Consider the following 11,689-nt stretch of genomic DNA (forward strand, 5'->3'; position numbering starts at 1 on the left):
CACATTCCCTCCACTATTAGAGGGGATGAAGTCGAACCCAAAGATGGAATGTCAATGAACATTGCTATTGTAAGTTACCATGTTCTTCCCCGCCAAAATCTGTCTATGCTGAGTCAATCCACCATCTTATAGAAAGATACTCGTCGGCCGCCGTCAACAAGCCACGTTAGCCGGTCAACATCACCCAAATCTCTCACACTAAAACCACTCCAGTTCGACTGCGCAACGAACAGATGGCCTCTCCCGCCTATTCAATCCGTTAATCATTCATTCTGGGATCCGATTCGTGATGCTTTAAGGGAACAAGTGCGGATAGAAAAGATGGTATGTTCTCGTGTTCGCGGCTTAAATATAACTACCCCATCATAGGTAAATCTTTCATCAAAAATCTAACAACTTTGCTTTCTTTGGGTATGATGTAGGAAGATACTGAGGACTGGATAAAGCAGCTACCAAATGCCACTGAAATGTTGGAGCCGGAGACTGACGAATGTAGGCATGATTAATTCATATTTTATCGGAAGCCGGACTTTGTGAGGATTTAGACGAAGGAATGGGGTTTTTTAACCTTTCCAGTCAATCAATCTCTTGGTTAATTTTGACATTACAGAGATACCCAACTATACTTGAGAGAAACATGAGTTCTACCAACCATATTTATTCCAATCTGGTGAACTATTCTTTAAACCCTACATGACAAACAAGGGCCAATTATCATAGATATATGCAACGATAAAGAAGGGATAGCAAATACTTCCGATTTTATATTTCATAGAACGATCATATTGTTTAAACAACGATGTTCCGCCTCCTTCTAGTTATTTTTCCATCATTTATGTATTAACTCTTTCAATATCATCACTTTTTTTCCTTCTTTCTATCATGTCTCGTCATTAAAAAAATCTGCGAGGCCAGGTGTATTCATCTTCACCTCTATGGTGTTGTTCTACCTCGGTTGTAGGAAGTTCAATTCTTGGTTCTGAGTGCAAATACCTGGGCACCATCGACAAGCCTACGCTCAGTGTTTTGTCGTCCATTAACAAAATCAGGATAGTTAAGGGTCATCTCGACAGCGCCGTTGATGATGTTATCCACAGCCTCAACGCCAAGCATAAACGAATGGTCCTGGTTACCGACCTCATACCTCCAGCTTCCGAATCGGCCACGGGAATAGATGCCCTGGTCAAGGAGCTTGGGCAGAAGTTTAGTGAGAACGCCCTCTCGCTCAAGCGTTGGGGTTGGGTAGCCGTGGTCAAAGCGGCGGTGGTAGGTAGAGACAATCTCGTCAGTGGGCTTGAGCATGGAGGTGTTGACAAGACCTTGGATGCACTCTGCGAGTAATTTATCGTTATTTACGGGCTTGAGGGAGGACTCAGAAACTTCTAGCATGATCGACCAGTAAGGGCCAGGCTTGGAAGAGGAGTCGGCGGGTTTAGAGCCATCGGCCAGCTGCTGGGTTGGGAGGGAGGTGGGGGTTTCAGGGCAGTTATATGGAGAGTAGTTGGAGAAAATGGTGGCTCTGTAGAAGGGGCAGTTGTCTTCTGGGAAGTAGAGCTGTTGGCAATGTTAGAGTTAGGAACTTATATATCAAAGTTATAATGTGATCAAGGGACCTTACCCAGCACTTGTCTCCAATTCTCTCTGGGCGTTCACCTCGGATGCCAACACCGATGACGTGGGTGGAGGAGTAGAAGAGTCCTTTACTAAGACTAATCAACTCCTTATCACCCATGGATTCAGCCAAGGCATCAACAGCCATGGTGGAAACAAGTTTCTGGTATTTAATGACTGATCCATCGGCCAGAGTGGCAGTCTTGTTGGCAGCATCAACTTTAGTAACAGCAGCCTGTTTACCAAAGCGCTTCTTCTCCTTAGGGAGCGTGTCAGCAACAGCGATCCAGATACCACCGGTACCACCACGGGCCGGGAAGCGGAAAGTAGCGTTGGGTCCCCAGTTTCCAGCAGTCTTCTGCAAAATGACGTTGGTCGTGACAGCTTTGAGGTTTGGTGCAGCTACACGTTCACCGAGCCATGCGCATTGCATCTAACGCCAGTTGATTAGTCCAGCAGCTCCCCATGGCTACGGTAACCAAAAGTCATACCTTTGTGGTAGGAACAGCCCAGACTTTGAAATTATAAGGTCTCATGAACAGATCGGCAATTCCTACACCCATCATGCGAACAATCCACTCATCGAAGTCCTTAGGTTTGGTATTGGCTACACGAGCCTCCATGGCAGCGTCGATCATGCCATCGATACATTTCACCTGTTCTTCCTTTGGAAGCATGGAAATGTTGTTCTGGAAAGGGTATGGCACCCAGGCCTCCTTGCAGCGGACATAGGAGATACGTTGGTGAGTGTACCAGTCGTCGGGCTTAGGGAGAGCCTCGTCAATGCAGTCATCGAAATATTTGTAGTGAGAGAAAATGACATGACCGCCAACATCGTACAGCTAGGGAGGTATAGAATAAGCTAGCTGTGATACGTAAGTTGGTTGGGGATAAAAGGGTGTGTGACTTACGAAGCCTTCAGGGGTCACGTCAGTCGATGCCAGGCCACCAGGGACTTCATTTGAGTCAACAATCATCCAGGAGGGACCATTCTATAGTTAACAAGGAGCATCAGTAATAAGAAGATGAGTTGATATACAATGTTGCAGACCCACGATCTGGTTCAGCCTCTTCGCGGCGCCTAAGCCAGTAGGGCCGGCACCGATGACAAGGATGTCAACATTACTATTAGTAGAAAAAAACAGTCAGAACAGCTCAATTGAAGGGAATCAAGATGCTAACGCTGAATATATGACTTACGCGTCTGCTCGAGGCATGCTGGAGTAAACGATGCAAGCTGGTCGAAGCTATATGTCCGTTGAGGCGGGGCGGAAGAAAGAAGCTCAACGTCTCAAGTCTATAGAAAGGGGTACCGACGCCAGGGAAGATGCGATGAAAACTTTCGGATCAGCGGGAACAGCAAGACAAATAGAGTACTATGAAGCAAGAAGAAGAAGAAGACAATAAGAAACAGAGAAGCAAAAAGAGAAGACGTTATAAAGAGCTTTAGAGCCTCCCAAAAAACTTCCCCCTGAAAGATCCTCGAGAAAACGGGCGGATGAGCAAGCCCACTAGTTATGTAAGCAGGTAATCACGTGAAAAGGCTTACGCCACGTCAGAAGCACGTGTATATCATGTGATATATGAACTTTGGGAAGCAAAACGACATTCCATGGATGACATTGTGAATAGATCATGATGCACTGGATCCATGGGTAGATATATCCATCTCAATGACACAATTATAGCTTCCAGCAGGAAATTAAGATACCCATGGATATGTTTTTTGAAGATATATGATAAATAGTCCAATTTATGGCATCCGGCTTTTAGATGGACTGGAGGCTGAGACAATCACCACCGAGATACCTAGAACCCATTTACTGTTGTAAACAGATACATGCTATCTTGATCACATAAGAGGTATAGATTGTTTAAGTCTATATCCTAATGAAAAACATACTATCTATTGAGCAGGTCGATAATGGTATAAACTAGTACACGGGTTGTACGTTCCTAGCCGCGTCGTTAGGATGATTATATATCACCATACTATATACTATTCAACTAGGATGACATCGCATCTTAACTATCTACATCTACAACAAAACTATAGACATGTTCTGCCTAGATGATAGTTGAAGAGGCGACATCACCTACAAGCGGTTACATCATTTAGTAGAGGTTTATGTCTGGCTCCAAAGGAGCGACAACCAAACTTGGAACGCAACACATGATATAACACAGTTTTATTTTGTATGACTCATGCTCTCCCTCTTCCGAGCGAGTAAGAGTTGAGATCTCAATCGTCGCTTCCGCCCCGCTACTTGTCCTACGGGTATAAATAACCCTCTCCGCCCCCTTGCGCGGTGTGCAACTTTTCTTTCCTTCCCTTCTCTTTCCCAACTGTCTTTCTTTGCATGCTCCCTTCAGATATCATCAAACCATCATCTCTGCCTTAACCGTCTAGCTCAAGCAGTCGCTCATAACTACCTATCACCCTTCCCACCCTTCTCCCTCTCTAGCCATCACGATGTCGAGCTCAGATGCCACCAAAGAGTACTTGCCCCAGGAAATTGAAAGCCTGCTCGTGCAAGACCAGAGAGCGACCCTGGCTGAGTCTAGGAAGCGCATGCGGCAGGCCTCGTCTGCATCACTTGCCTCCACATCTTCAGATTTCTTAGCCGTCAAAATAGATGCACTTGTGTCTGAGGTTAACCATATCGAGGACTGTAAGACGGCAATTCATGGTTTGTCGCATCTTAGACGCCTCCCACCTCTTGTTGCGTCGGAAAGACTAAAGAGCCTCGCTCTCGCGTCTACCCCTCTTAACGACGAAATCCGGGTTATAAAACGCCAAAGGAGGCTTATCCAAGAGGACATGGAAGAAGCGATGCCTAGATATAAAGACCTTGAGTCTGCATATATCGACGCGATGGTGTCCAAGGTTGCCACAGCATCGGGCAATCAGTCAAAGTATAAGTTCAAGGCAAATAAATTTCGGGTTGCGGTGGAAGAATTCTATGAAGCTTCAAAGATGGAAGGAGCTGACGAGTTTAAAAAACTCGCGCACTGCCACGTTCTTGGGTGGTTTCTATCAAAAGATGTGAGAGCAGCACATCTAGTTCCAAAGAGTCTTGATGAATGCTCCGTCGCACACCTATTTGGAGCTGGGACCATTACTATTGACGATCCAAGAAACAGTGAGCTTACCACCCTTCTAGGGATAGCTTATCTCTATTAAATTCTAATATATATTGTTAGGCTTGATGTTGCACCAGCATATCGAAATGGCAATGGATAAGGGCAGCATTGTCATTGTTCCACTAAAGGCACCTGAGGCAAGGGAAATGGTCAAGTGGAAGGTCCTCGTTACCGACCCTACTCTTCTTAACCACATCATATTACCTAAAGTCAAGTGGAAAGTACGAATAGGGATCCCACTATCCTCTTTAATTCTAAGTCCGGAAGCGTTTACTAATATAATAATATTTATTAGGATATACACGGCAAGACTTTGACTTTCCTTGGGCACAATCGCCCAGCCAAAAGATACCTCTACTTTAGATATGTTATGACATATCTTATGTTAAAAAACAAGGGCAGATTGGACTGGGCCCAGGAGGTTGAGACAGGGAAGTGTATGTGGGCTACCCCTGGCAAGTATCTACGCCGCTCAATGCTGGTAAACCTCGCTCGACGCGTGTCCGACCATTACCTCCCCGAGGTATTCTACAACACTACCACATTCGACGTGTCAGATAATGGCACAGATGCGCAGGAAACCGAAGACTCCCTAGCTATTATCCTCGCGAATAACATGCTTACTCACCACAAAGAGAAAGAGGATGAGGATGAGGATGATGAAGATGATGACAAAGAACCTAAAGAGTAATTAGAATGTATGTTTACCTTACGATCCTAATTTCGTTTGTTAGTTACGGCCCAGCTCACGCCTTCTTGCCCCAATGCTTGAAATATGGCATAGCGCGTGCTGGAATCCTATGTTGTCGTGAATCAGTCGCGTTTAATCCCAAATGGCAGTTTATTTTCTCCTCATACTCTCATTGAGACTTCCAATATCTTACTACAGTCATATGTTATAGCTATACTAAGTATCCAAAACTGTTTCTAGAGCAATTTCCCCGTCGGGGTAATGTACTTTCTTTATATGAGGGAAATTATTTACCAGTACGTACTGGATGGCTAGTTAGTAATCCCAAGGGCTTCTTTGTCTAGCCTTGACTTCTCTTTATCCCCATATATATGTATATTCCATCCCATTGATATATATATCGTATCATTCCAATTCTTTCTTCCATAGAATAATACATCTACACGTGACTTAGCCTCCGCCCGCCCATCTCCTTTCCTATTTGGGAAAACCGGTTTAGGTAGCTTTGACGACACGAAATTCCTTGTGACGAACCTCAGCTCAACTTCGTATTTTCATTTATACGCACCTACTTGCCATCCCCTCCTACATCAACGTACAAGAAACTATTTTAAACCGGTGCCGTGGAACAAGATGCCCACTGCGAGGCGCAGCGAAGTCCCTTGCTGGAAGTTTGAACCACAGAGGATGTACGGGCAAGATGTCCAGCCTTCCCTGATAGAATTCCCAGTCGGTGACATGGTCTTTACAACTCGTGCTACCTCAATATCCCGGCGCTACTCGAATCTGGAGCCAAATCTGAGATCAATAGTTATCGCTGTTGATGGAGCATGCAGTGCAAATGGGATGGCAACCCCTGAAGCTGCTATCGGTGTCTATGTGGGCAAGGACTCCGAGCACAATGCCGCTGTCCGGCTCGATTCAGGATGGGCCACGAACCAAAAAGCAGAGTTAATAGCGGGCATATACGGGCTAGATGCTGCTAGAGAAATTAACGACTATGGCGTCGATGGGAAATCATTAACCCAAGTTATCATCAAGTCAGACTCTGCTTATTTGGTCAATGGTTTAACCCAGTGGGCTGGACGGTGGGAGACAAATGGCTATATCAATGCAGACGGCCAGCAAGTTACAAACCACTACCTTTTCAAGGAGCTTACCTGGCGAATACGTGAGCTTGCGGACTCCCGTGTCAAAGTTTACTTCTGGCATGTCCGCAGAGAATATAACGAGGAAGCCGATCAATTAGCCGGAAGTGCATTAACACGCTAAGGACGACTATTTAAATAGCCACATGATACCGAGATGATTTCAACCATTTATTCTTTAATGTTCATCTGCCAATGAGAAAGTTTTCGTCGACGACAAACAGCAATTAACACTAGGAGGGTCTATTTTTTTTCTCTACACGCGTTACACCTATGCGAAGTTATGAAGAGAAGTTGATTTCGGTTTCATTCTTCGATTTCATACTTATTCCCTCAAACAATATTACCGTTATTCCCTTTATACTATGTATTGATATCTAGGGATTAATTATTTCAGGCATCATTTATTAACTCTGATGATTAATAGCACCTGACGGATATAACGTTATTTCGGGTTTAGTCTCTTGCAATGTGGTGAAGTACTTGTAGGCACCAATCACCGTAGAATGAAACCCCTGCACTAACGACCTTCTTCCTCTTATTAATCGTCTTGAATGTACTCCGTATATACCCTAAATACTGACAAAACTAATTAACTGCTATACTGTCATTTTATCTATTCCATCATTTATTGCTTTGATAATTATCAATATCTAAGGCTCATATGAACACCATGGAATTCCGAGGTGTTCGCACGTCTCCCAAGCCTCGTTGGGAAGGGGGCTTGTTTCGGAGTAGTTAATTTTAACGTCACAAGAAGTCTTTCAACTTCAACACTGTCAATTTTCGCATCTCCAACTGCAAAAAGCACAGTCGCACGGGGATTTCTACATAACAGGATGACGCCCGCCAAACTGCCCTCGTCCAGTGGGCCGGACAGCCACTTTCAGGGGCAGCCAGTCGTCATATCCGCTGATGGAGCATGCAAAGGAAACGGAACAGGACGCGGAAGAGCCTCTGCAGGTATCTACGTGGGCGACAGATTCCAATCCAACGAGAGCATACCCCTAAATTTGGACAATCCCACAAACCAGAAGGCGGAGATAATGGCCGGCATCCACGGCCTTAATAAGGCACGAGAAATGGACGGAGGCCCTTCTCGCCATGTTATTATCAAATCCGATTCCCAATACATGGTGAAAGGTGTTAATGAATGGAACCACAGATGGGAGTCAAACGGATATAGGGCAGCAAATGGCCAGCCAGTTGCTAATGGAGATCTCTTTCGGGAGCTTAACGCGGCGAAAGACTCACTGGAAAAGTCAGGTGTAAAGGTCGATTTTCAGCATGTACCTAGCGAGCAAAACCGGGATGCAGACCATTAGGCCAACCGGGTGTTGTCTGACCATATTCCTGAGCCGTACTTCTCCCAGAACAAGCAAGATGGCAGTCACTATAGATTACAAGACCGAAACCCTGATACCTGGTCTGATTCATACCTAGGGCTCCTTGAGTCTAGTCTTGACACTGACCCACCTATTATATCATCTGATTCTAGTATTGAGAAGTTCCATGAGCATTTCCATCAACTTGGACCCTTCGACCACCAGGATGACTCATCTGGCAACGATGTAAGCTTCTTTGGACACCAGCTTGTCTCTCCGGAACCCCATCTTGAGCCGGATGACTCTTATGTTCATGAGTCCTACGATGATGATTGCCATCATGACGATTCCTACTATGATGATTCCTACTGTGACGATTTCTATTATGATGACTAGGTGTACCGTGGTAACCAAAGACGGGACAATGTCACCTACTTACCCTTTGTATGGTATAGCCAGTACATCCTCCACTGTTACAAATTGTATCGATTTTATCATTTTCAAGATACGGAGGCCAGGCAATTTACGAGGTTAGATTGTATGATGAGCGCTATGTTTTATGTTCTACTTGAAACATGTCTGTTAGGTGGCTTATTACTGTCAATTCCTGGTGATACAGGATCGCTCTCATTAATGCATAACCCATTCTAACGTGAATATGATATGACATTCATGCAACTCGATGTTACGGAGAGGATAAGTGTGATAGTGAGTACATCGATGCCAGGCGTCCTATTTACTATTAACTACCCACTAGAAGAGTTAAAACGTATATAAGTGGCAACAGTCTTAAAGAATAGTTATGGTTCATCATCCATAATGGAAAACCACTACTAGAATTTATGACGTCAAGCTAACTTCACTTTCTTTTATATAACTAGTTAGTCCTCATATATCTAACGGATAAACATCTTAGCTTATAAATTTATCTACGGTTCATCTAGGTCTATCCCCTTTAGAAGACTCTGCTTGCTTACGGCCTGATCAAATGAAGGCGTCGATACTTTGGCTAGGTCGTCTCTGGCCACTACCAGTCCTCTTGAAGCGCAAGCGGAAAATAAAAAAACTGGTTACGGATGCCGCAGTACATGACAAACAATGCTCCCCAGCGCCAGGCCATCTTCAAAGCCAAACCTCTCCACAGCCCGAAGATCATCTTCTGGCTGAGGATCCACCGCAGCCGGAGTTGGTGGAGGCAGAATTGCCAAAAATTTATCGTCTTAATGATGATATTATTTACTACCTTGCTACTTCTATTCTACCTCTGGATGACGCAGCAGCTTTTGCACTCACCTGCAGAGCAACTTACCAGGCCACAAATGGGAAGAAAATCCTGCAGAAACTAAAACTTGAACCCGTTCGATATCGTGCACAATTTCTACAGCGGCTGGAACTCGATTTTCCAGGCCACGTCCTCTGCTATCTTTGTGCGGAATTCCATAGTAGACTTTATGGAACCTGGACTGGAACTGAACTGACGCGTTGTGACGGCAGAAGTAAGATGCTAGAAATTAGCATGGGATGGTCATATGTACGTTATAGGCACGCAAAGGAGATTGTGAATCACTATAGGCTAGGCCCAAGATATGGACGCAGTGAGGTTGAGCTTCTCCCTCTGGAGCCTCACGTCAAATGGAGACCGGATACCGATATCACGCATATAATACAACTCAGCGTCAAATGTCTTGATAACATAGGGGATTTTGACTTGGTCTTTCGGCGGAATGTATGGGTGGAATATAATTCTACACGTCCAGAATCGAGAGACGCGGCAATTTTCGCCTGCTATTCAGATAGCCTTCATCTTTGGGTGGGATACGAAGGAAAGGACTTGGAAAAGGAGCTGCTTCCGACATGCTATCGGTGTGAGATGTGTGGCGCCGAGAGACAGTTTTCTGTTAACTATTTACCGAGAAAGCCTGGGTATGCAGTGCTCCGAAGCACCTTATGGGAAAGTGTCGGGCATTGTGATAATTCAAACGATGGGCTGTGGGGGCATATATGTCACGACGGGTTCCCGGCAACGAGGCATGAGTACCTTCCTATCAGTCAGTCAGATTTGATATACCAGCGTGCCTTTATCGATGAGATGCCTGCTATTCCGTCGAAGGGATTCCATGATACGTCATTTCGAAAACTGGGCCCCTGAAGAGATTAGCATAAGGGATGGGGTAAAAGACATCCCCCTTTTCCATATCCGCTCGCGTCTAAAAAATAAAATAAGGGGGGTATTGAGGAACAAAAGAACGATCAGAAATCAAGACCAAAAGGGAGCTCATCTTGGTTTCACTGATGGTGGAAAAAACAACCATCAGCTACTCGTCCCAGTCACCACGAAGAGGTGTGAGCTTTCGACTGAGACGCGTGCATACATACATACATACATACATACATACATACAAACAGGATAGTAGGGATACATGTTAAGAATATAGAAAGTCAAGAATGCCCACAAGTACATAACTGAAGTCTCTCCACTAGGCAAGCTGCATAACTCTCCGAGGGCAAGCCCTCAGAGGATATTATGCAGTGGGAGAGCTCAGGGACGCCCGGACCAGCCAACAGACATTGGGACATCAGCGACGGAAACGCCGCCGCAACAGTCCCGCAGCCCGTCGGCAGTTAGGCGTACCCGAACGACCGGAGAAGCTTGGAGCCGGTCAAGAGCGACTTCTATCCTTCCAGAGCTCGCCTTGAGTTCTTCAAGGCTGGTATTCAAGGTGTCAACCCTCCTGATGACTTCCCGGAGGGTGTTCATGAGTGTCTCATGATCAGCCTCAAAAGCGCGAGGCGTTCGTAAAGATCCCTCGAGAGTTCGCTGGGTTGTACCCTGCGCGGTCTCGAGGGATTGATACGATTCCTCGACGCTCCTAAGGCGGTCCCTGACAGAAGTCAGAGCCGCCTTCAGGGAGCCATCGTTCGGGTCACCGAGAATAACAGCCTCGAACAACCCAAGGGTCCTCTTTAGGGATGAGACGTCATCCCTGATTGTCTCAATCTTCTCGGCCTGCGATTTGATAACCGCATCCCCCGTTTTCCCCTGGTTTCTGTACCACAAAACAACCGGCTCACCATACGGCGACAAAAGCACCGCAGTGATGAAACCGATGACCGGAGCGACGAAGGCCATCACCCTCGCGGCGACGACCCAGCCGTTCTCCCCGGCTGTCACCGGCCCAGTTGTTGTGGAAGAATCCAGGGCAGCCATAGGTGTGTCCGACATTACAGGGGACAGGAGGGCAGCAAATGAAAAAGCAAAAAGGGCGACCAGGGCAGGGAACCACATGGTGGGAGTACAGGCTTGGGCTGGTAGTAAACAGTGTGTGTGTGTAAAAGCTGGCAGCGAAGAGAAGAAGAGAAGAAGAGAAGAAGAGAAGAAGAGAAAACATTTTGTCAACGTGGGCATTTCCTAATTAGGAAGACGTGACAGAGCGGTCGTCGATGTGAACTGAAGATGTAAACAAAGGACAGAGACAGGACAGAGAAGAGGACAGAGCAGAGGACAGAAAGCAAGACAGAGCAGGACAGAACAGAGGACATAGTAAAGAAGGTAGATAGAGAACAGACTGGGGAATGTGCTATGCAGGGCAATGATCATGCTCTGTATGAGGGAAAAAGGGTATCTATCCGTGGAAAGTAGAGAGCTATTCACTGTGGTATGATATATTCTAGCAAAGCACAGAGAGGCAACCATACACAACTAACATGATATTACGAAAAGTCCAACTTGGTAAGGACTGTCTATATAGAATGGCCATCGGCTGTCCTGA

The 11,689-nt window shown here is 45.7% G+C and overlaps 5 protein-coding genes across 5 annotated transcripts; 3 read left to right on the forward strand and 2 right to left on the reverse strand.

Annotated features, from left to right (window-relative positions):
- Nucleotides 1–48: 48 nt before the first annotated feature.
- Nucleotides 49–596, forward strand: MCYG_00344 (uncharacterized protein; the record flags this gene model as incomplete). Its single annotated transcript, XM_002850194.1, has 4 exons — nucleotides 49–69; nucleotides 133–324; nucleotides 423–492; nucleotides 577–596. The coding sequence occupies 4 exons, from the start codon at nucleotides 49–51 to the stop codon at nucleotides 594–596; spliced, it is 303 nt and encodes a 100-aa protein (XP_002850240.1).
- Nucleotides 597–966: 370 nt separating this feature from the next.
- Nucleotides 967–2,828, reverse strand: MCYG_00345 (UDP-galactopyranose mutase; the record flags this gene model as incomplete). The annotated part of the gene is made up of 6 exons (XM_002850195.1): nucleotides 967–1,554; nucleotides 1,619–2,044; nucleotides 2,103–2,453; nucleotides 2,523–2,603; nucleotides 2,667–2,736; nucleotides 2,812–2,828. 6 exons carry the CDS (start codon nucleotides 2,826–2,828, stop codon nucleotides 967–969), a joined length of 1,533 nt encoding a protein of 510 aa, XP_002850241.1.
- A 1,256-nt stretch (nucleotides 2,829–4,084) lies between these two features.
- MCYG_00346 (conserved hypothetical protein) lies at nucleotides 4,085–5,446 on the forward strand (the record flags this gene model as incomplete). The annotated part of the gene is made up of 3 exons (XM_002850196.1): nucleotides 4,085–4,754; nucleotides 4,816–4,976; nucleotides 5,051–5,446. 3 exons carry the CDS (start codon nucleotides 4,085–4,087, stop codon nucleotides 5,444–5,446), a joined length of 1,227 nt encoding a protein of 408 aa, XP_002850242.1.
- Nucleotides 5,447–8,907: 3,461 nt separating this feature from the next.
- Nucleotides 8,908–10,068, forward strand: MCYG_00347 (uncharacterized protein; the record flags this gene model as incomplete). The annotated part of the gene is made up of 1 exon (XM_002850197.1): nucleotides 8,908–10,068. One exon carries the CDS (start codon nucleotides 8,908–8,910, stop codon nucleotides 10,066–10,068), a length of 1,161 nt encoding a protein of 386 aa, XP_002850243.1.
- A 390-nt stretch (nucleotides 10,069–10,458) lies between these two features.
- MCYG_00348 (uncharacterized protein) lies at nucleotides 10,459–11,205 on the reverse strand (the record flags this gene model as incomplete). Its single annotated transcript, XM_002850198.1, has 1 exon — nucleotides 10,459–11,205. One exon carries the CDS (start codon nucleotides 11,203–11,205, stop codon nucleotides 10,459–10,461), a length of 747 nt encoding a protein of 248 aa, XP_002850244.1.
- Nucleotides 11,206–11,689: the final 484 nt, after the last annotated feature.

This window comes from Microsporum canis, genomic scaffold, assembly GCF_000151145.1.
Source record: "Microsporum canis CBS 113480 supercont1.1 genomic scaffold, whole genome shotgun sequence".
NCBI lineage: Eukaryota > Fungi > Ascomycota > Eurotiomycetes > Onygenales > Arthrodermataceae > Microsporum > Microsporum canis.